This window comes from Siphateles boraxobius, unplaced genomic scaffold (assembly GCF_051911475.1).
Source record: "Siphateles boraxobius isolate OS27281-9 unplaced genomic scaffold, OSU_SipBor_1 7, whole genome shotgun sequence".
NCBI classification, from domain to species: Eukaryota; Metazoa; Chordata; class Actinopteri; order Cypriniformes; family Leuciscidae; genus Siphateles; species Siphateles boraxobius.
In genome coordinates, this window is record NW_027509197.1 from 36,748,368 (window position 1) to 36,773,483 (window position 25,116).

The 25,116-nt window shown below is 40.5% G+C and overlaps 1 protein-coding gene across 5 annotated transcripts in view; it reads left to right on the forward strand.

Annotated features, from left to right (window-relative positions):
* The window catches only part of stk39 (serine threonine kinase 39), a 73,297-nt gene that overhangs the window by 3,776 nt on the left and 44,405 nt on the right, over positions 1-25,116 (forward strand). For 3 of the 5 annotated variants that reach the window (XM_077216225.1, XM_077216226.1, XM_077216227.1), the window contains exons 2-10: positions 4,164-4,276; positions 7,882-7,990; positions 8,268-8,409; positions 11,898-11,953; positions 20,380-20,489; positions 21,916-22,017; positions 22,979-23,112; positions 23,820-23,868; positions 23,983-24,048. In XM_077216225.1, the coding sequence (XP_077072340.1) occupies positions 4,164-4,276; positions 7,882-7,990; positions 8,268-8,409; positions 11,898-11,953; positions 20,380-20,489; positions 21,916-22,017; positions 22,979-23,112; positions 23,820-23,868; positions 23,983-24,048 (881 nt within the window). Of the gene's footprint in view, positions 1-4,163; positions 4,277-4,778; positions 4,856-7,881; positions 7,991-8,267; positions 8,410-11,897; positions 11,954-20,379; positions 20,490-21,915; positions 22,018-22,978; positions 23,113-23,819; positions 23,869-23,982; positions 24,049-25,116 lie in introns of all 5 variants that reach the window. The other 2 variants (XM_077216228.1, XM_077216229.1) reach the window with 1 other exon arrangement.

The following is a 25,116-nucleotide window of genomic DNA, read 5'->3' on the forward strand; positions in this document are numbered from 1 at the left end:
TTGTATGAAGGTACCTTCTAAGAAAAGTGGATTCAGACACTATGATGAGGCAGAGCCAGCACAATTCTGGATAAATTGAGAATCACAATTTTTTGGTGATCATCTTGGTGATTGTCGGCTTCGAGGTCACACTGCCAGATGTTCCTTCGACGGCCTCTTCTCCGCTTTCCTTGGGGGTTCCACTTCATCGCCTACCTGTTGATGTTGGTTGATGACTACAGAGAGTGTGCCCTATCCAGCCCCATCTTCTCTTCCTGATTTCGTCCTCTGCAGGGAGTTGGTGAGTCCTTTCCCAAAGGTTGATATTACTGATGGTGTCAGTCCATTGGATCTGGAGAATTCTTCTTAAGACATCTGTTGATGCAGGTTTGAACCTTCCTGATGGTCATCTTGGTCATCCTCCAGGTTTCAGCTCCATACAGCAACACAGACTTCACGTTGGAGTTAAATAGGTGAATCTTTGTTGTCAAGGACAGGTCTCTTGAGCTTCAGATGTTCTTGAGCTGTACATAGGCCGCTCTTGCTTTGCCAATCCTGGCCTTGACGTCTGCATCTGTCCCGCCCTGTTGGTCAATGACACTGCCCAGGTAGGTGAAGGACTGAACTTCTTCCAGGGGACTTCCATTCAGTATGACTGGTTCCTTGCTTGAGGATTTTATCTTTAGGATCTTGGTCTTATCTCTGTATATCTTGAGGCCAATCTGAGATGAGATAGTTGACTCTACATTTGTTTTCTCTTGCATCTGCTGTTTGTTGTGGGAGAGAAGTGCAAGGTCATCAGCAAAGTCCTAGTCCTCGAGCTAGGTCCAATGGATTCTGTTTTTTTGCTCTCTTGTGGCTTCCTTCATAACCCAGTCAATGGCAAACAGGAACAGGAAGGGTGACAGCAGACATCCTTGTCTTACACCAGTTTTCACCTGGAAGATGTCAGTGAGCTGCCCTCCATGGATGACTCTACAAGACAGTCCATCATAAGATTTTCCTATCAGGTTGACCAACTTAACGGGGATGCCGTAGTGTCGAAGGAGCTTCCAAAGGATCTCTCGATCCAAGCTGTCAAATGCCTTCTCATAGTCGACAAAGTTGATAAACGGGGTAATTCCACTCGAGGGACTGTTCGACTATGATGCAAAGTGTTGCGATCTGGTCTGTGCAAGATCTATTCTGCCGAAAGCCTGCTTGTTGAACTCGAAGATGTGTGTCAGCAATGTCTTTCATTCTCTCCAAGAGGATCTGATTGAACACCTTCCCTGGTACAAATGAAAGTGTGATGTCTCTGTAGTTGGCACAATTGCTGAGGGCACTTTCTTTAGGGATCTTTATCAGGTTTCCCTGTTTCCAGTTTGTCAGAATCTCCTCCTCTTCCCAGATCATCTCAAAGAGAGGATACAGTATCTCCACTGATGCATCCAAGTCTGCTTGCAGGGCCTCTGCTGGGATGACATCAGGTCCAGCCCCCTTCGCATTCTTCAACCGAGTGATGGCTTTCCTGATTTCCTCTCTGGTTGGCTTGTTACAGTTGATGGGTAAGTCTGAGATGGCTGGGTCGATGTTTGGTGTATTTGGTGGAGCTGGTCTATTCAAGAGTTCTTCAAAGTGCTCGGCCCACCTCTTCATCTGCTGTTCGATCTCTTTGATGGTCTTGCCCTGTTTGTCCTTGACAGGTCGCTCTGGCTTGCTGAACTTTACAGACAGTCGCTTGGTGATGTCATTCATTTTTTCATATTGCCGTTGTATGCTGCCTACTCTGCTTCCGCTGCCAGTCCACTCACATAGTCTTTCTTATCCTTCTTGATACTCCTTTTCACTGCTTTGTTTGCTTTTGCATAATCTATTTGAGCCTGTGGTTTTTGCTGCTCTAGTACTACTGCTATTGACTGCCGCTTCTTCTTATCCTCTATCTTGGTCAAGGTCTCCACTGTAATCCTCTCTTTATGCAGGTGTTTTCTGACTCTGAGTACATTTAACAAGTATTTTATCGTCTTCTTCTTCATCATGCACTTCTTGCAGTACTTTAAACCTGTTCCTAAGCATCAGTCTGAACTCTGCTCTAGTTTTGGGGTCCTTCAGAACGCTGATGTTATATTTCACTCTTTTATCAGCCATGGCTGTCCAGTTCTTCTTCAATTTCAGCTTCATTCTGGCCACCACCCGGTGATGGTCGGACGCCACGTCTGCTCCTCTTCTAACTCTAACATCCTGCAGGGATCTCTTAAACTTCTTACTTATACAGATGTGAACTATTTGATTCTCTGTCTTGTTGTTTGGATATACCCAGGTGCTCTTGTAGATCTGTTTGTTGGGGAAGATGCTACCTCCAATGACCAGGTTGTTGATTGCACACGTCTGCACAACTCTCTCCATTCTCATTCATAGTTCCCAGTCCGTGAGTCCCTACGACCTGCTTATATCCCGTGTTATTGGATCCAATCTTGGCATTGAAGTCACCCATAATGATAGTGATGTCTTGGTCTGGGAATATTCCCAGTAGAGCCCTGCGCGGGACTGTTTTCTTCATCCCGCTCCCGCCCACGCCCGCCGAATTTCTGACCATTACTGCCCGCTCCCGCAACGTATTTGTTACACTCCCGCCCGCTCCCGCAATATGTATGTCCACTCCCGCCCGCACCCGCAAAACTTTGAGAATTTATTCCCGCACAATAATAGAGATGCACTGATTTTGTGTATTCTCCAGTCCCGCAGGAAAAAACACGTATTTGTATTGCTAGTATTAAAGAGATTCATGGGGTTGTTTGTTTCGTTTCCCTGGCCTGCATCCATTCTGACGCACTGATCAGGAAGATGAATAGTAAGCTAGTCCAAATGTCAGCCTTGCTTAGGTTTTGTGCTGTAAATACCTGTTTGAGGTTATTTTCCACATAATTTATTGACATCTCTCCATCATGTCGACTCGCTAGGCTACCTCCCGATCCCGCAGTTTTTTTTTACCCACCCATTCCCGCCCAGTTCAAACCGCCCGCTCCCGCGAGATTTGCCTTGGGTCCCGCGGGACCCGGCGGGACTCAATCCCAATGCAGCCCTCTAGTTCCCAGGATCTTCTTTCATACCAATACATTAATGATTTCTATGGGTCAGCGTGAGCATTGAATGTTCTGGTGTGATTTTGTCAAAGCTTCAATAGACGCAGGTGAATCGTTGTCATTTAGGAATGAGATTGCATCGGTGTTTGAATAGTGATAGCGTTCTTTAAACGATTAATCATGCAGCTCTTCTATGAGATCATGTCTAATGATCTAGAATAAATTTGAGTGAGCTTAGGCATAACCTATCAAATATCTAGTACCTACAAGTAGTCGTAATTGAATCATACGTTTCAATTACACCTCAGAATAAAATGTTTTGACTTGCAAGATGAAAAGGGTTACGAAAGCATCTCTGAATGCCATGACAGTGTCACGTGGTGAAACAAACTGTCTATAAATGGAGAAAGTTCAGCTGCACTGTGGGTGTTCTGCAAAGATGACTGATAGAGGAAGCCAATACTGTCCCAAAAAAAGCATCGTTGTACATCTGAAGTGGGCAAAAAGTCAACTGGACAGCTTGCTGACATTGATGGGAAAATTAATTCTCAAGTTTATCAGATTCAGGACATTTTTGCAGGAGACTGAAGGCCATCTGTCAGCCAGCTGAAACGGGACCCAAAGCAAACAAGTAAATTAACCAATAAAAATATGCCACCTTGAGTGACCCTGTCTGAGTCCTGAGTCTGACCTCAGCCTGACTATTGCAGAACTGAAACCGTTTTGTTTAGTGGTTTAGAAAAGGTTACGCTGCCAATTGGATTCACATACGTTTCCCTCTCACACTATGCATATTTGCTTATGCTGACTATTTCTCTGTTGTTGATGAGTTGATTGAGGATTAAATGGTAAATACAAGGTTCAAATACAATGATTGAAATAATATGCACGCGCATTTGTAGTATAGCATGAAATTGGTCTCCTTTACAGTAAAGCTACTTATCAAAGCACCACACACGTCTATTATCAATCCTATAAGCACATCATATGATCAGCTGCACCTGTTGTGCACAAGCTTTTATTTTCCAGAGGGCTTATTTACTGTCTGCCTTTCATCTAGAATAATGTCTTTGACACAGTGTGTGCTTTGTTCATTAAAGACGTGTATGCTGTGTTTTGTAGGTAGCGGAGCCACAGCAGTCGTCCAGGCAGCTCTTTGTAACCCGCGACAGGAGCGTGTGGCCATCAAGAGAATTAACCTGGAGAAATGCCAGACCAGCATGGATGAGCTGTTGGTGAGGAACAACATAAAAACAGCTGTGTCTACTCATGCAGGTTTTGCCTTACACATGCATATGCATGTTAACACACACACACACACACACACACACACACACACACACACACACTCACGTTGGGTTTCCATGTTTTATGCGGATTTTCCATAGACATAATATTTCTTATACTTTACAAACCGTATATTCTATCCCCCTACACTAATCATACCCCTAAACCTATATATCACAGAAAACTTTCTGCAATTTTAGATTTTTAAAAATCATTCTGTATGATTAATATGCTTGTTTCCTCATGGGGACCAAAGAAATGTCCCCACAAGCCAAGGTCAAAATGTATTGGTATTACTATACTTGTGTAACATTTGGTCCCCATAACATAGGGAATACCAGGTAACCCCCCCCCCCCCCCCCCACACACACACATACACACACACTCACACTCACACTATATGGAATCGCAAAGAGTTAAAGGTAAATTGCAATTTGTTTGTTTGAGCAGCCTGACTGGACCGGGCAGAACAATATTGGATCGACCAATGACATCAGTTTGGAGCCTGTCATCATTTGCTTCCAGAAGTATTTTTTTCCAATTCATTTTTATCTTTCATCATAGGCATTCCAAAATAATCTTAAATAAAGATCCAAACTAACCCAGATAAATCACAGCTTTATAACCTTTGATTTAAAGCATAAAATGAAAATGAAAATGAAAAAAGTATGGTGAATGATGTATTCGAGTCAGAAATTATGCGTGCAATATGTATAAATTGCTCTGTATTTGAAGATAACTCTGGAATATTTGAAAGAAATTGACTGAAAGAAATATAAAAAAGTATTGACAGAAATTAATATTTGTATTCAGAAAGGATGCAAATTTATCAAAATTAACAGTTAAGTTATAATGTTATAAAAAGTTCTACTTCAAATACATGCTTTTTTTAACTTTCTATTAATTCAACAGAAAATAAGTAGCAGATAATAAAAATATTTATTGCAAATCAGGATCAGCATATTAGAATCAGCATATTAGAATGATTTCTGAAGGATCATGTGACACTGAAGACTGGATTAATGATACAGAAAATTCAGATTTGATCACAGGAATAAATTATATTTTAGAAAACAGGTATTTTAAATTGTAATAATATTTCACAATATTACTGTTTTACTGTGTATTTTGATCAAATTAATACATCCTTGGTGAGCATAAGAATCTTCTTTCAAAAATTTGTAAAAATGGTACCAAACTCAAACCTTTGAATGGTAGGTTTGAGGTCTGCAACCTCATTTACAGATGCAGAAGTTGACTGAGACTCGTTTACTTCGTTCGCAATGCTTCATGGGAGTGGGCGATTGCTCTTTTTATATCAGAAAATCTGTTTTTAGAAACATTCATTTGAAATCATCCTGACTTATTGCTTCTTTAGAGGTATCAGATTATATTATGTTTTAATATACTTTAAATTAGACTACAGTTACTTTTTCATTGATTACATAATTGCATGTTATTAAATTAAATTATTCATAATTCATTGATTCTCCCCACTACTTCTTTTCTATCTTTAAAAATGTCCTTTCTAAAAAATATATCCGTTCAGGAGGTCTTCCAGGTTTGTTGAATTGCACACACAGACCCGCACAGTATTTGATCACTGGATTTACAGAAATCATTTAACTTTTAATTGTTTTCTCAACATTTCAGCTTTGCATATCTAATCCTGACAAACAAATTCATTATTATTTGAATTATGACTCAGTGAGTCATTTAACCATGTTTAACTGTCTCTGGAAGGCTTTTGTCTTTCAAACACATACAAATTTACAAATTCACGTCATTTACAAATTCACGTCATTTACATGCAATGCAGAGATTCCCCAACTTTCTTGTCAGCTGAACCTCTTTGACCTGATATACTTCAAGTAAATAAGTTAATAAGTTAGCTCAATAATACAAGCATTATGGTCACCTGATATGCAGGTAAACAAATATACTATTTTTTGAAGTCTTTTTAGTAGGTGTTTTATAAAATGATTTATATTAATTTAAAATATGAATGATTTAATTAATAGCTTTTCATTAAACTCAGGAACCCCCTGCAGTTCCATCATGAACCCCAGTCTGGGAAACTCTGACGTAATGTAATATTTAATGCACTTCATGTTGTTGATAAGTAATAAGTAATCTACCCAGCACTGAGAGACAATTATCATTGGTTTACCTTCGAGCAGTGTTTTGATGTATGATATCAAACTTCAACAAACATTTAATAATTTTGAGTGAAGAAATGACTTGTTAATGTGCATGTGCATTAAACATACAATGTAAGTGTTTCAAAAGTCAATTAAATCATTAATCACAATTATTTGTAGGATAATTGATCATTAGCCCACACTTATAGTTGTGACTGCCCTAGTTTCTCATGAATATGTTTCATATCTGTCAAAGACACACGTTACATGCTTTCCTCACAGCGCGCTTTCCCTACTGTAATCAGACTCAGACACACACACACACACACACACACACACACACACACACACACACACACACACACACACACACACACACACACACACACACACACACACACACACACACACACACACACACACACACACACCCACCCAGCAGGCCTTTCACTCCGACACTCATGACTGAGTTGTTTTCCATTGATCTTTATTTTGGTGCAGAGAGACTGGAAACTGATGGTTTGATTGATGAATATTCTGCCGCGAAAACAAGTTTATTCACGGAGATGGGAATCTGCTATAAACATCTCTAAGATTTACTCTCAAATTGGTTGACACAGAAATATGGGTTTGTGTAAATTTATGCTGAACCCAGGCATACATATGTAATGACCTTTTTCAATTTTCTTCAGATTTGGATCTAGCAGGTTTTTTGTTAAAGCCTTATATTATTATAGCATGTGAAATTACTTCATCAATTGTATGTTGTTGACCTGCAAGCAAAATAGCATTTTTATTCATGATTTCTGCTTTGAAATAAACTGAAAAACAGCTTTAGTACTGAAGCATTGATTAACACTTCACATGTCGAGGATAAGAGTTTATATTTATCTGATATTTTCAGAAATAAAGATTCCTTATTTATATATATATCAGGATCAGGTAGTCTGAGCTGGTGTGACTAATTTGCATATTAATGTATCCACGTATACTAAATGAAGTAATGGTGTAGAGTTAAATTCAAAAAATATTTTAACAGGAAAAAAAGTTTAAACATTATATTCGGATCTGGATTTATCAAGATGACTTTTGGATAAAGTTATTGACTACAGGGGGACTTTAAATGTAGTTTTAAAAATACATTAAAAAAAATGTTTGTTTTTTTACTAATCATTACCATGTGTATATACATCAATATAACAATACATGGTAACAGATCATTTACATGTTTTAGAAGTCAAACAATTCATAGTCATAAACATGGGCTTAATTTCCTTCTTTTTTTATAAATCAGTTCAAGAACTTCTCTCTGTTTCCACCATTGCAATCGCATTGATGTGCATGCATTAAAGCACACAGACATAATTAAAGACGTGCATTATAAAGCTAGACACCTCCATCTGTCTCCACAGAAAGAGATCCAAGCCATGAGCCAGTGTAACCATCCAAACGTGGTAACATACTACACTTCATTTGTTGTGAAAGATGAACTTTGGCTCGTCATGAAACTCCTGAGTGGAGGTGAGAGGAATCAGTTAACAGTTACAACCAAAAAGTCTTATTGTATTCATTTTTAACACTAAATGTTGTGTTTTATCATTTAAAACAACCTGCTTTTGAAATGTTTTGCCTGAAAAGTGTGGTTGTGTATTTTAAATGTCATTTTGATTTGATAATGTTGTCCAATGCTCAGTTTGTGTGTCCGAATACTATTTGTGGCAGCTGTATGTTTTATATGCATGTATATTTGTAGATTTGCATGTGTTTTGTGTTATTACAAGGCTTTTTATTCATCCAGGATCAGTGTTAGACATCATAAAGCACACGTTCATCAAAGGAGAGCATAAAAACGGTGTCCTAGATGAATCCACAATAGCAACCATTTTGAAGGAAGTACTGGAGGGATTAGATTATCTCCACAAAAATGGGCAGATTCACAGGTAAGGAAAAATCTATTATTGTCACTATTCCACTATGTAACTCCCTTCCAATCACAGGCCATTTGCTTCAGTCGTACTTGAGCTTCAAGTTTTCCTGGTTAGTGGCATCAAAATGATAAGAAAAATACTCAGAGATTTTTAAAACACCTACTAAGTAAATACCAAGTAAATTAGACATCCATATTTCACTTTGGCCCTGGTGTTAAAGGGTTAGTTCACCCAAAAATGAAGATAGAGCAAAACAAAACACCGGTCACGAATTAGTCTAATAAGTCTAAAACGAGTTTTTTAAAGAGAAATGTCAAAGCTTGAGTTTGTTATTTGTTTGAACTACTCTCACCTAAGCTTACGCTACGCCTAAGTCCTAAATAGTACGCCGGAACTCGACTCTTTCGTGAACGCATGAACGGATGTTATTAGTAGCTTTTGATTACAGTTTATAAAGTTTTAAATATGGATAATTTTCTAACAAAAATGCATGACTTCTCTTCAGAAGCCCGTTATTAACACCCTCTATGGATTACTTTTATGATGGGTGGATGCACTTTTTTGGGCTTCAAAATCTCAGGCTCTATTCACTCCCATTATACAGCTTGGAAGAGCCAGGATATTTTTTTTATATAACTGTGATTGTATTTGGCTGAAAGAAGAAAGTCATATACACCTAGGATGCCTTGAGGGTGAGTAAATCATGGGATAGTTTTCATTTTGGGGTGAACTAACTCTTTAAAGGGATAGTTCACCCAAAAATGAAAATTCTGTCAGTATTTACTCACCCTCATGTTGTTCAACCCCGTAAGACCTTCGTTCATCTTCGGAACACAAATTAAGATATTTTTGATTAAATCTGAGAGCTGGATCACTCCTCCATAGGCTTCTAAGGGATTGAAAGTTGCCGGCCCCGAAAAGTTATTAAAGGCATTGTTAAAATAGTCCAAGTGACTACAGTGGCTCAATCTTAAGTTTATCAAGCGACGAGAATACTTTTTGTGCGCAAAAACGAACAAAAATAATGACTTTATTTTAACTATTCATTTCCTTCTCTGTGGGCCTCGAGTCAGTTCACTGGTTTAATAGCGTAAGCTTCTGTGTTCTATGTCACGCGCACGCTCACTATTGGCCGACGCTGGTCATGTGTGTGATGCGTGTGACGTACAACATAGAAGCGCTTTAAGATGCGTTTGGTCTGTCGGATCACGAGTAGACGAGGGAGACACATTCCCGTTTACACTTGGTGTCTTAATCTGTCTCTTTTGTCCACCTTCCACCACTTCTGATTTCTTCGAGGGAAGGGTCTATGTGTGGGTAAATGTATGGGCTTTTTCAGGTCTTTCGATCTAATGGGCGAAATAAGCTCATGCAATTTACATATGAGCGCGACCGGGGACAAGGAAAAACATACGGAGAGCATCAGCTTTCGTTTCTGCTCTGACAGCCGCAAGACGCTGTGAGTGTGTGTTAGAAATCAGGAATGGTGAGAGAACATTGTGCTTGGTATGTTTTTCGTCTTCAATCCATTTAAAGTTAAACCCCTACAAAGTTTTAATCGAACGTGGTCGAAAGTGGACAAGCTCAAAGCTTTTTAGACCCCGTTTACACCTGTATTTAGTGTCGTCCACTTGTGATCCGATCGGATCAAATAAGGGCGATGATGTCATTAAAAAAATGAAAAGTTATAGTGTTGCAGTGATATCAACCTGAATTAGCATGCTAAATTACTAGCCCCGGCCCGACAGATGTCATAATACCATTTTTGGCCAAGGGAGGCGGTATGCGGGCAACACCAGCCAAACTGCAATACACAAATAAAAACTGCAATACACGGCTTGTGGGCGTATTTGAACCTGTTGTCAATCGTGTGGAAAGTACACCACACTACTACAGCTCAGTTCAGGGAAGAGAGCCGAAGAATGGCTGAAGCCCTTGGCAAGAGACCCTTACCACAACCACCTGCTGCAGGGAAAAAAAAACGCGCTCGGAATCACAAATAAAATCGGATAAAATAAAGAGCAGAACCAGAGTTAACATTGGCACTGCTTTCCATCGTTGGAGACAACTAATGGAAATGAAAGAAATGAGGTTTGACTCCGAACTTGCAACATTTCTTTTGGATTGGTATTGATGCTGTTAGTTTTTCGCTAGAAGTTTGTTTTGTATGTTTGTTTAGTTTTTTCGGGAAGTTATAAGATAGAAATGTATCGAAGGCTGTTCGATATAAGTTCTAAAGTTAGCGATGGCTACATTGAAAGGTGTAATGAGAACTACGTGAGCTATATTATGTTTACTAAATTGCTTTCCTGAGGTAAATCTGACATATTTGTTCTCCAGCTATGTCATTGACCTCTGCACGCTGATTAAAAAAATGATTGGTCGGTATTATGTATGATGAATACATTTTGGTAAGTTGTAGCATACTGTATCTTTCAACAGTGTTTGTGTGTTTTTACTATTTGCTAGTAGAGATGATCGGTTCACGTGCGCTAGGGATCTGTCGTGTAACGTTAACATTTACAAGCGCCAAAACGGTATTTTTTGTTTGAATTGCGTAATAACATTGACAGAATCGGTGACGGTGAATTCGTGAGAGTTGGCAGCTCTGAATGGCGTTAGCTTGGTCAACAGCAGCGAATGCCGTCTGTCAAATTAATGTAATTCAAACTAACAATACAAATGTAATATGAACAAAACGAATATGAACATTCACTGGTGAAGGGGAGTAGCTTGAAGATGTCATTTAAAAATCACTTGACATCAACCAACGTTCCTCTGGACTCAAAACGTCCTCTATTAGGAGTTCGCTCGGCTTCGGCTATGGCTCTAGGGTCGTTGTGAAGGTAGGGGCGGAGCATAGAGACTATGCCGTTTCTCGTTTGTTACTCTAGAGTAGATCAATTCACTTTCTGGAGGTAGACTGCCCCCATCTGGTATGGAATGTGGAGTATGAATTGATTTTTTTTGCGGATATTACACAAGGCACCTTTAAACACCTATTAGGTGAATACCAAGTAAATTAGACATTCATGAACAGCTGCATATTTCACTTTGTTATATTTGGAAGGACATAAATTTGGATTTAATTCTGATGAAGTTTACACACATTCTCTGCAGTATTGATTTCAGATTTACCCGGGCCTAAATGTCAAAATGATTTATGGCTTGTCATTTCACATGGATTTCAGATGGTCTCTTCCTGTTTGAGTGAACAACTCTTGGTCCAATTAGGATGCAAAGTGGCCAGACTTTATACTGACAGTCAAACGTCTGGTTTTGTGAAACTAGAGTAAAATATGCTTTAATTAAATTCCTCTGCATGTTAAGAGCTGAAAAATACTAATGCGGTCTTTTCCCTCCAGGCCATCACTGCTGTAATAATGGTCTGAAAAATTCATAAACATGCGGATTCATTCTTCAGCCACTGGCATTATTGTTAATGTTTAAGATTATAATAAACCGTGACATATGTGTGCTTTGTCTTGGTTTGACCTCAGGGACGTGAAGGCTGGTAATATTCTACTGGGAGAAGATGGATCGGTGCAGATCGCAGGTTTGTAACTTTGTTTGCCTTTGACTTTACTGAAACTTTACCGTAGATTTTCTGTAATGTTTTGTTCCTTTTTGTATTAAAGTTAGTTAATACTTAGTAAGTTAAACCACCAACATCTTGTCAGTTTTTCATGGGGCAGGTAAATATTAGATTGGCTCAACAAAAAATCCGCAGCTTGCAGATGAATACTTTATTTCACATGAAAAGTGAGCGTTTACATAGATTTCTTAAAGAAACAGCTAAAAAAAATGTTTTTTTTTTGACATCTAAGAGTATTTAAGCTTCATCCAACAAGTATCTATCACTAGAAAAGCCTACCAACCAGCTTAGGACAACATGTTAAAACTTGTTAGCAACATGCTAATTCATGTTAGCAACGTGTTAAATCATGTTTACACTGTGCTAAAACATACTAGCAACATGCTAATATATGCTAGTAACGTGTTAAAACTTGCTGACAACATGGTAACAACATGTTAAAACATGGTAGCAACATGTTAATTCATGTTAATTACAACTTGCTAAAACATGTAAGCAACATGTTAAATCATGTTAACAATGTGTTAAAACATATTAGCAACTTGATAATATATGCTAGCATTGTGCGAAAACATGCTGTCATGTTAAGTCTTGCTAGCAATGTGCTAATTTATATTAGCAATGTGCTAATTCATGATAGCAACATGCTAATTACATCTAGCAACATGTTAAAAATGAGCAACGAGGTAATCAGGCTAGCAATGTGCTAATTAAATGTTTGCAACATGCTAATTTATGCTTGCAACATGCTAATTTCAACTTGCAATATGTAAAAACATGTTAACAACATGATCATTCATGGTAGAAACAAGTTAAACATGCTGGTAACATGTTAAAACATTAGCAATATGCTAACATGTTAGCAATGTGCTGTCATACTCATTCATGCTAGCAACATGCTAGCAAAGTTTTAAAGCAAGTTAGAGAAATTGTTATCAATTTGGTAAGACATGCTAGTAACATGCTAATTCATGTTGACATGTTAAAATGTTTGCCACATGTTAATAAATGCTAGCAATTTCCTAAAACATTTTAAAAACATGCTAAAAAAATAAAACATGCTAAAACATATAAGTTTGTCCCAACGAACTTCACTTTCCAGTTTTAAGAGTGAGATAGATAGATAGATAGATAGATAGATAGATAGTGTCACGGAACACACACAGGAGAGAGAGATCCAATAGAAGGTAATTTATTTAATAGGGAAATCCATAATCGTACATCCAGTCCAGGCAAGGGTCAAATCCAAAGGCAATCCAAAAACAAGAAAACAAACACGAACAGTCAGAAAACAAACACGAACAGTCAAAAAACAGGCAACCAGAAGTGGTGTGACAATATACAAGGACTCCGTAACAAACACTAAACAGGCAGGGTATATATATAACACAGAACTAACAATGATAATGGGGAACAGCTGAGTGCAATGATGATGGGGAACAGCTGAGTGCAATGATGCAGTGATGGGTACAGACAAGGATTGTGGGGAATGCAGTTCATAAAGTGGATGACACCGTGGGGAAGGAGGACATCTAGTGGACACCTGGGGAACACAAACCCAACACTGTGACATAACCCCCCCTCTACGGAGCGGCTACCAGACGCTCCAAGACAAAACACACAACACAAGAGTTCAGGAGGGAGGTGGAATGGTGGAGGATCAGGGGGAGGGATGGGGGGCCAGGTCCATGAAATGGAACAGAAACAGGGGGTGATGGTTTAGCCGGGGGCCAGGGCGAAGCAGACAGTCCATCGGGCGGCCAGGGCGAAGCAGACAGTCCATCGGGCGGCCAGGGCGAAGCAGACAGTCCATCGGGCGGCCAGGGCGAAGCAGACAGTCCATCGGGCGGCCAGGTCGAAGCAGACAGTCCATCGGGCGGCCAGGGCGAAGCAGACAGTCCATCGGGCGGCCAGGGCGGTGAAGACCCCTCGGGCGGCCAGGGCGGTGAAGACCCCTCGGGCGGCCAGGGCGGTGAAGACCCCTCGGGCGGCCAGGGCGGTGAAGACCCCTCGGACCGCCAGGGCGGTGAAGACCCCTCGGGCCGCCAGGGCGGTGAAGACCCTCGGGTGGCCATGGCGGTGACGACCAGGGCGAGGGCGACCATGGCACAGGAACAGCAACAGACACCGGCTCTTGAACAGACACCGGCTCATGCATTGGAACAGGCACTGGCTCTGCCTCCGGCTCTGGAACAGGCACTGGCTCTGCCTCCGGCTCTGGAACAGGCACTGGCTCTGCCTCCGGCTCTGGAACAGGCACTGGCTCTGCCTCCGGCTCTGGAACAGACATTGGCTCTGCCTCCGGCTCTGGAACAGGCATTGGCTCTGCCTCCGGCTCTGGAACAGGCATTGGCTCTGCCTCCGGCTCTGGAACAGACACTGGCTCTGGAAAAGGCACTGGCTCTGTCTCCGGCTCTGGAACAGGCACTGGCTCTGCCTCTGGAGCAGCAGCCACCGGCTCAGGAACTGCAAACACCGGCTCAGGAACAGTCACTAGAACAGAAATGGTCACAAGGACAGACACAAACACAGAAACAAACACTGGCGCTGGAACAGGCGCTGGCTCTGGAACAGACATTGGCTCCAGCTCTGGAACAGGCCTTGGCTCTGCCTCCGGCTCAGGAACGGGCAATGGCTCTGCCTCCGGCTCTGGAACGGGCAATGGCTATGCCTCCGGCTCTGGAACGGGCAATGGCTGTGCCTCCGGCTCTGGAACGGGCAATGGCTCTGCCTCCGGCTCTGGAACGGGCAAAGGCTCTGCCTCCGGCTCTGGAACGGGCACTGGCTCTGCCCCCGGCTCTGGAACGGACACTGGCTCCGGCCCTGGAACAGACACTGGTTCCGGCCCTGTAACAGGAGAAACTGGCTCCGGCTCTGGAACAGGAGACACTGGCTCCGGCTCTGGGACAGCAAACACGGGCATGTCCAGGATCCGAGCCGAACGCTTCAGATAGTCCAGGTCCATGAAGGCAGACGGCACTGGCTCTGCCTCCGTCTCTGGAACGGGTACTGGCTCTGGCTCTGGAACGGGCATTGGCTCTGCCTCCGGCTCTGGAACGGGCACTGGCTCTGCCTCCGGCTCTGGAACGGGCACTGGCTCTGCCTCCGGCTCTGGAACGGGCACTGGCTCTGCCTCCGGCTCTGGAACGGGCACTGGCTCTGCCTCCGGGTCTGGAACGGGCACTGGCTCTGCCTCCGGCTCTGGAACAGCAGACACTGGCTCCGGCTCTGGGACAGGAGACACGGGCATGTCCAGGATCCGAGCCAGACGCTCCAGATACTCCAGGTCCATGAAGGCAGACGGAACGTGAACAGTCTCTGACTGGGCAGACGTGACGTGAACAGTCTCTCGCTGGGCAGACGTGGCGTGAACAGTCTCTCGCTGGGCAGACGTGGCTTGAACAGTCTCTCGCTGGGCAGACGTGGCGTGAACAGTCTCTCGCTGGGCAGACGTGACGTGAACAGTCTCGGCAGACGTGACGTGAACAGTCTCTGACTGGGCAGACGCGACGTGAATAGTCTCTGACTGGGCAAACGGAACGTGAACAGTCTCTGACTGGGCAGACGGACTGTGTCCCCTCCTTCTCCGGACCACCGGACTCAGGACTACCGGAACCGGGACCACTGGAACAGGGATCATCTCCCGACTACCTCCTCCACTGTGACCTCCACGGGACCCGCGAAACTTGACCAGCCAGGTCCCCTTAAAAAACTCCCTTCTCTCCCGCTCGGTGGCTGGGGAAGAGATGTTGCAAAACATACCGCTGGATCTCTATTGACGGAGTCCTTCTGTCACGGAACACACACAGGAGAGAGAGATCCAATAGCAGGTAATTTATTAAATAGGGAAATCCATAATCGTACATCCAGTCCAGGCAAGGGTCAAATCCAAATGAAATCCAAAAACAAGAAAACAAACACGAAAAGTCAAAAAACAGGCAACCAGAACTGGTGTGACAATATACAAGGACTCCGTAACAAACACTAAACAGGCAGGGTATATATATATAACACAGAACTAACAATGATAATGGGGAACAGCTGAGTGCAACAATGATGGGGAACAGCTGAGTGCAATGATGCAGTGATGGGTACAGACAAGGATTGTGAGGAATGCAGTTCATAAAGTGGATGACACCGTGGGGAAGGAGGACATCTAGTGGACACCTGGGGAACACAAACCCAACACTGTGACAGATAGATGGATGGATGGTTGATAGATTGATAGATAGATAGATAGATGGATGGAAGATAGATAGATAGATAGATAGATAGATAGATAGATAGATAGATAGATAGATGTTTTAAAAAACTTAAAGGGGCTATGTGTAGTTTTTAGCGGCCTCTAGCAGTGATGTTTCAGATTGCAACCAATTTTTACAAGAGCGCTTGTGCGCGTGCTCGAAGTACCGGCCACACTGAGACTTTAAACACACCGGAGAAAGCATCACAATAGGGATTAAAGCCAACTCCGGGTCTGTTTTTATACCTAAATATATACTTATACCTAAAACAAAGCGGAGGTCTCTCCATAATTCAAACGCTCTGCCGATGTTGATCCGTGTTTTCGTCCGAAGTTGATCCGATTCAGAATCAGAATCAGAAAGAGCTTTATTGCCAAGTGTGCTTGCACACACAAGGAATTTGTTTTGGTACTGAGGCTTCCAGTGGACATATACAAATACAACAAAATACATAATACTACAAATTATAAGAATAAAAAATATAAATATAAATATATGAGAATAAAAGTATCACAGTTGGGTTTAGTCAGAATAGAGATTTTTTCAGATTTACAGATTATGAACATATTTACAGTGTTTTGAATATTATAAATATATAAATCTACATATAAGTATCACCTGAGTTGTAGGATATTGCACTAAACAGTGGGAGTATTGCACTAAAGGCATATGCCTTGGAAGGAGTGTTAACTGTTCAGGAATGGCCTGTGGGAAGAAACTGTTCCTGTGCCGAGATGTTCTTGTGGCCATTGATCTGAGTCGCCGTCTTGACGGTAACAGTTCTAACAGGTGGTGTCCAGGGTGAGTGGAGTCTGTGATGATTTTAACTGCTCTGTTCCTCATTCTGGAAGAGTACAGGTCCTGGAGGTTTGGCAGGGGGGCACCAATAATCCTCTCCGCAGTCCAGACTGTCCGTTGTAGTCTCCTGATGTCTGATTTGGTAGCTGAACCAAACCAGACAGTGATGGAAGTGCATAAGACAGACTCAATAACGGCTGAGTAGAACTGAATCAGCAGCTCCTGTGGCAAGTTGAACTTCCTCAGCTGGCGAAGGAAGTACAGTCTCTGCTGGGGGTTTTTCACAATGGAGTCAATGTGATTGTCCCACTTCAGGTCCTGAGAGATGGTAGTGCCCAGGAACCTGAATGACTCCACTGCTTCCACAGTGATGTTCATGATGGTGAGTGGGGGGAGTGCTGGGCTGTTCCTCCTGAAGTCCACGATCATCTCCACTGTTTTGAGCCTGTTCAGTTCAAGGTTGTTATAACTGCTCCAGACAACCAGCTGTTCAACCTCCAGTCTGTAAGCAGACTCGTCACCGTTTCGGATGAGACCGATGACAGTGGTGTCGTCGGTAAATTTCAGGAGCTTGACAGTTGGGTCTTTAGAAGTGCAGTCATTAGTGTACAGGGAGAAGAGCAGTGGGGAGAGAACGCACCTTAGGGGGGCACCAGTGCTGGTGGTGAGAGTCCTGGATGTGTGTTTCCCCAGTCTCACTCGCTGCTGGTCACTGTTGCCGATTGACGTTTGGCCTGACGAGCTTCAGCAGATAAAACTTTTTTTTGTTTTTTATATTTATGTGGAGTTTGTGTTGGAGTCTGTGTTGTGCTGGAGGCAGGTCGTTTTTTGGTGTCATCAGACTCCATGTAGTTAGCTGCAGTGCCGTCGCATAGACTGTATATAAAAAGGAGAGAGGCTCGGGAGCGCGCATGTACGTCACACCCATAGACTGTAAAAAATATGGACAAAGCGTCTGTGACGTCACCCATAGACTTTTTGAACAGTTTTGAAGCCGTTTATGGGGGGTATGGGCGGCGCCACCTTGAAAAATCTTTTCAGAAAGGATACAGAGGTGGTATGAAGTGTTGTGTCAGATCATGGCCGAGACGTCAAATTTCAGGAATTCCACTCGGGGCAGCCCGTTATCAGCTGTCAATCAAAGTTAACCACGTCCTTATTTGTCATACATTTTATATCTAAATACGATCTAAAGTAACGAGTTAGAAAAAAATCCACTCCACTCACAGTTGTCAGGCACTCGGAACCTATCGAAAAATACAATAAAAGTCCATGGGACCAGCCTGTAAAAACATGAATTTGCTGTGAAAACGGACATTTTAACATGGGGGTCTATGGACTTTTGGGACCTGCCCCTAGCGGATTTTCGATGTATTGCAGTTTTTCGCACTTCCGGGTAGGCTTCATTTTTCAGATTAGAATGTTGCCGCTTGGTCACACCCGAAGGATTTCGCGGTAAATCAGACCCGGAGCCTTCACATAGAAATAGGAATACTGGCCTTCAGAGGTAATAGCAAAACCCGACAAGTGGATCATTGTAATGTGTGATTACAACCCCTTCACACACAGGCAATAAAAAAAGGATTCATTTTAGAAGAAAAGCTACATATAGCACCTTTAACATTATACATGGACCTCAGGGGAAAACATAAAATGATGTATATAAAAAATGTATGACTCGGAATATATTGTAATTTCTTTGTTGCTCTTAACTGATTTTGACCAATGCATTCTTAATATTCAGTCGCATAATTATTTCATGCCTTTAAGAGCTTATTTATAGCCATGAGGTAATTGAGCTTTCTTTAGCTGTAAAAATCCTGTTTTAATTAATATTGGTTGTCACTCTAAAAACCAACATTTATGGGCCTTAAGAGAGATTAAAGCATGGTAATTAACTTTAATTATGCTAACTATAAAAGCAATAAAAAGCAGTGATTTAATCAGTCAGTCAAGCCACGTTAATTTTTCTTTTCCGTCAAGAAAGTTAATTATGTTTTGATTATTAAATGATAATATATTCTCCACTTTTGTTCTCTGTTACATTTTGTTTTGTGAATTTGCAAGTTCGAGCCACATAAAAGAGAGCAGACAAACAGGCCTGAGATACATTTGATCATGCTGTGGAGAAGTGTTAAATTCCTGAAATGGGACTTTTTCCGTCCCTGGAGGGAAATGGCTGATCGAGTTCTGGAATATTGATTGGTTTTATGTAACCGGGGTTTCCAACAGCGACCTTGGTTTTCCTTTGTTGAGATTGTAGTTCACATCAGAGCTTTTTCTATTGAAATGTTGGACAGACAAATTTATAAAACGTTTTTACACACACACACACACACACGGGGGTGAATCTCATTAAAAAAAATTGAATCTCACCCACCAAAGAAAAAGTGCATAAAAAAATTAAGCCTATTTTTCCATTGTCAAATAATTTCCTTCATTTTTACTTTTGAGGTTTTTGTATTTCCCATTATTTTCAATGATGATTCTAATTAGGTTCTCTCTCTTCTTTTTTTTTTTACTGTTACATTTTTTAAATGCTGGCATCCAATTACCTTAAATCATGATTGAATGAAACAGTGAAACCTTTCAAGACCTAAAACATGCATCTTCACCCATTCATAAAAAGTTTAACATATAATCTTGATCATGCTATGCATCAACTATCAATGAATACTTTTGAAATAATATTTTCAGGAATAAACAGCAATAAAAATTGCAAGTAAAAATGTAATTGGGACAGTATTTGCACTAACAATATGAAATGTTAATTGTCCTAAATTACTGTAGGACTCATTTGCTTTAGATAAAAGATTTTTTTGTGGTGTAAGTAACCTGGAAAATGCTTTCATAAGGATTCACTCACAGATACATAAATCTTTTCAGATTTTTGAATTGTAGTAAAAAAAGGCAAACAACATTAATTGCCCTAAAAATAGGTTTTATTTTTGCTATGCGAAGTATTATTTTTGCAGTAAAATATTGACCATGACGTGTTTTTTTTGTTTGTTTTTTGTGTGAAACTGTTTTTTAAATGTATCTGTCAAACGAACAAAGCTATGATGTGAACTACAATCTCAACAAATAAATCTTTTCTGATTGAAAGAAAATGTAAATATGGCTGTGAAGGATAGACATACAGTCTCTGTTTAGATTTTTTGGAAAGACATGTTTTCAGTATTTGACTCAACGAACACATCTATCAGACTGCATGTGCATGCATGTCAAGTTGAATATCCATTTAAACATTTACTTTCAGCCCTTCAACCCATGTTTCAATAGATGTTATTTTTTGCATGATCCTTTATTGAGATTGTTACTCATTTGAAACGGTTGACTCTGTAGATTTCGGTGTGAGTGCTTTTCTGGCCACCGGTGGAGACGTCACTCGACACAAAGTGAGGAAGACGTTTGTGGGGACCCCGTGCTGGATGGCCCCGGAGGTGATGGAGCAGGTGAGTTTGCTCAGAGAACCAACATTAAAGTGTACATACTGTAATAAGATAGTCTATTTGGGTCTCATTTTAATGCAGCATTAAATGTATCCTTATAAGACATGAATAGGTCAATCCCAGTATGCATTGCCATTGGCAAGCTCAATAACATAATCCATCAAAGATAGTGGACAAAGCAAGAAATGTTAATTATTCCATACTGAAATGTATTAATATCAAACACTACTGTTTTGACACATTTTGTAAAGAACATTCTTATGTTCACCTAGGCTGCATTTATACAGTAAAACACTAATATTATTAACATTTAAAATAATAATTTTCATTTGAATATATTTTAAAATGTAATTTATTCCTGTGATCAAAGCTGAATTTTCATCATCATTACTCCAGTCTTCAGTGTCACATGATCCTTCAGAAATCAATCTAATATGATGATTTGCTGCTCAAGAAACATTTATTATTATTATCAATGTTGAAATGGTTGTGCTGATTATTATTTTTTTGTGGAGCCTTTTAAAGATTTTTTTCAGGATTCTTTGATGAATAGAAAGTTCATTAGAACAGCATTTATTTGAAATGTAAATTTTTGATACATTATAAATGTCTTTACTGTTACTTTTTGATCAATGTAATGCATCCTTACTGAATAAAAGTTTCTGAATTAGTTTCTTGAATGTAGTTAAAATCTACTATTTTACCCAACATTTATTTGTATGCTTATTAGACTATCATGCTGTTAGAACAGCGATATGATAACTGAATCAATTGAAGCAGAGTTGCTGAAGAAGAAAGATGCTCACTTGGTTTCGTAACAAGGCAAAATGTTTCTTTCATCTACTGTAAAATGACGGATCCTGGAAATATGAAAGTGTTCACAGCTAGCCTATTTCTAAGAGCTTTTTCCGATACTGAATTATTAATAACCATTAAACTATTCTAGCACAGATCATGGAGATTAAGGTTAAAGTTAAAGTCTGCATAAAATGAAAGTTGAAATAGTCTTTTCTTCTCTAACGTGACATATTTCCAAGAGAAACTGCTTCTAGAACAACATCAAATGTAGGGCGGGACTTGATTTTGTCCATGGGGAATTGATTGGATGGTTGTGGTTTGCTATTGATGGATCTCATGTGAGTGACAGGTTGTCCCGCCCTCGTCATCAATGACCAAGAGGGAGGGGAAGTTATTTTGATTAAAGATTACGAGGGGAAATGAATAAAAAAAAAAACAATGATGTGCACAAATCAATCATTTATAATAAATACTGCAATGTTCCATAAAAAAACAAAAAATGTCAATTTTGATTTCATGATGACTTTAATCATTTGATTTCTGCTGTGGGAAAAAAACAGCTGTTTATGGCTGATGTGGGTCATAGTTTGCCATTCCATCAACTGATGTCAGTAATGTCATGTGACTGCAGGTACGGGGTTACGACTTCAAAGCTGACATTTGGAGTTTCGGAATCACAGCCATTGAACTTGCAACAGGCTCTGCGCCGTATCATCGGTACCCCCCCATGAAGGTAAACTGGACAACTGCCTATTCATGTGATGATTCGCTGTGTGTTTTAGTAAATACCCTATTTTTATAACAGTTACACAAGGTAAATCAAGTGTTGGTGGTTTATTTTAATTGTCTGTACTGTCGATTTTAATGAGGACTTATTATGCTATTTGTTTTTTGGCTCTACTAGAATAGGTTTTTATGCTTGAATGTTCAAAAAACACATTATTTTCCCCATATCTGACATTATCGCAGCTCCTCTCTTCCCACTCTGTCAGTAACACTTTGTTTAGTTCCTGTCTCTATGAAGCCCCTCCTTCTGAAAAGCACAATGTGCTCTGATTGGTCAGTTGGATCAGTGAGTTGTGATTGGTAAACCGCTTTGAGCGCGTTTAAAAAGTGCCACACCCTTACCATAACTGCAAGTTTTAACACACTACTAACTCAGCTCAACCAGGCCATTGCTTATTCTGTGGGCGGGAATTATTTAAATGAGGAATATTGTGACGTGTTTGTAAGTGTCTGGAAGAAAACTCAAGACTACAATGGAGGCGTTTGAGGGAGTACAGAAACTGTGACTGATATAGAGAATAACTCACGCTGGAGGGACTTTGTGCTTTGTAACTTTGCAGAGCTTTTTCATTACCAATCAGGAACATTTCACACTTAAGATGAAAGTGTAAAAAAGCATAGGTCCTCTTTAACTAAATGAATGCAAAGCCTGTACAGTTGATCTAATATCTAATGTGGTTTTGCAGGCTCAGAGGGTGAAAGTATAGTTCACCCAAAATAAAAATTGTCATAATTTATATCTTCCTTGATATTGTTCAGGCTTTTCTTTAAAATACACAGGATTTTTTGCAGAGAGTTCATAAGTTAGCATTTCAAAAGTATCCCTCTACCAAGTAGTAGCATTAAAGACTTTCTCCCAACCCTAAAAATATTCTTTTAAAGGGTATTTTCCTATCTGATGTTTGCAGGTTTTAATGCTCACGCTGCAGAACGATCCTCCGACCCTGGAGACTGGGGTTGAGGACAAAGAGATGCTTAAGAAGTATGGGAAATCTTTTAGAAAGCTTATATCCTTGTGCCTTCAGAAGGACCCTGCAAAGAGGTAATTGGAATCCGCCAATTCATCATTATTTGTTCACACAAATGAGTAAATCTGTGTCCAGGAATCATAACAAATGCTGAGGGTTCTTTGTGCATGACCAGAAGTTTCAACTAAGCGCTTTAAAACTCAAGGCAAACATATTGATTTGAATTGTGCTGTGTACATTATTGAATAGAAGTTCTCTCTAAAGATATATTGCAGGCAATAAAATAAATTCCACACAGACAAAGTAGGCCTGATCTCGCTCAAATAGATACAGATGAGCTAATGTGATCTCGAGAACATAAATTGCTGCTGCGCGGTGTCATCTGGTCAATATATTGGGCATTGGGTTATAGGGCTGTATTGGTGTGTGATAAGAACTTTATATCATGATAACATGATATTTATTCCATTACACATACACACACTTACATTGTATGTATCACATACATGTATAATATCAATAATATCACATAATGTAACACTTGAGTGTTTACTTACGTGATTATTTAAATGTGACTGGAAGCAATTATAAATTAATCTCTGACAATATCCCAAAATTGGGCCTTAGGAAAAGTGAAAATGTCACCAGGTCAAATAAAAATCAGATTGCCAACAAACTGTAGCTTGAACAAAAAAAAATCTTATTGTTGTGTCCTGAAATATGGACCTGTCTGAAAATGTCAGCATGAACTGCTTTAACTCGGCTCTTCTCATCTCCACAGGCCCACTGCAGCCGAGCTTTTGAAATGTAAATTTTTCCAAAAGGCTAAGGTACGGCAGAATACTCTCTCTCTCTCCATACTTCAAATGTTTTAACCAGTGCTTCACAGCGGTCTGTTACTGATATATGTTCTGTGTTTCCCCCCTCCTGCCTCTGTGTTGTAGAATCGAGAGTACTTGAATGAAAAGCTGCTTACTAAAGGACCAAGTATAAGCCAAAGAGCCAAAAAGGTAACGCAGTCTCATTCATTCCCACACATTCGAGTGCCTTTCCCCTACAGGCCAGATGGGTCTCTCTTCTCTCATGTTTAGCAGAGTGCTTTCTGTATTGATTAAACAGTGTGGCTGCTTTTGGTTGAGGGATCGGAAACGTAATGTTTCTCACTGCAGGACATCTGCCCTCAACACTCACTCGTCCTCTCAGATACCAGATGCACGTTAACCTATTAGCCAGTTCATGCATGGAGTCCATCGTGACCTCTTTCCCTGAGCGTTAGCGGTTTACTCTCTGCTAGATGATGTGTTCGCTCTATCTATCTATCTATCCATCTATCCATCTATCCATCTATCCATCTATCCATCTATCTATCTATCTATCTATCTATCTATCTATCTATCTATCTATCTATCTATCTGTCTGTCTGTCTGTCTGTCTGTCTGTCTGTCTGTCTGTCTGTCTGTCTGTCTGTCTATTGTTCGTTCGTTCCATCTATTGTTTAATCTGTCTGTCTATCTCTGTTTCGTTCTTTCTATCGTTTGATCTAACTTTAATTCTATCCTTTTATCATTAAATCTATCTGTCTTTGCTTATTATTTTTTGGTATTTTATTTTGATTACAGATGAATCCAACAATTATTAGAACGAATATTCGACTAATCACCGATTATTTCACTGATTAATCAGTAGGCTTTGATTGATTATATGGATATGACAGCATTTATTTTTTTGTAGTTATGTTAAACTTTCCCACACTCTACTAGTTTTTCTTTGTTTACACACTCGAGGCACTGCGTCTTCTTCTATTGGATTTGTATTGCATCCATTAGTGCTGCATTACAGTATTGCGCTACAGCGCCCCACTGGTCGAACCACGTTATTGCAGACCCATATGAGACCAAAAGACGATCCACCTTATTCCTGACGAGCTTACTGCGTTTTGAATTATGGGTGGCACTGCCGGTTAGGGGAACTTCCATTCAAAAAGACTGAAACGAATCATTTCAAATCATAAGGTTGCCCTACAAATAAAGCTGATCCGTCAGTTTGACTTAATAAGCTATCAGTTTTCTTTCATGTTT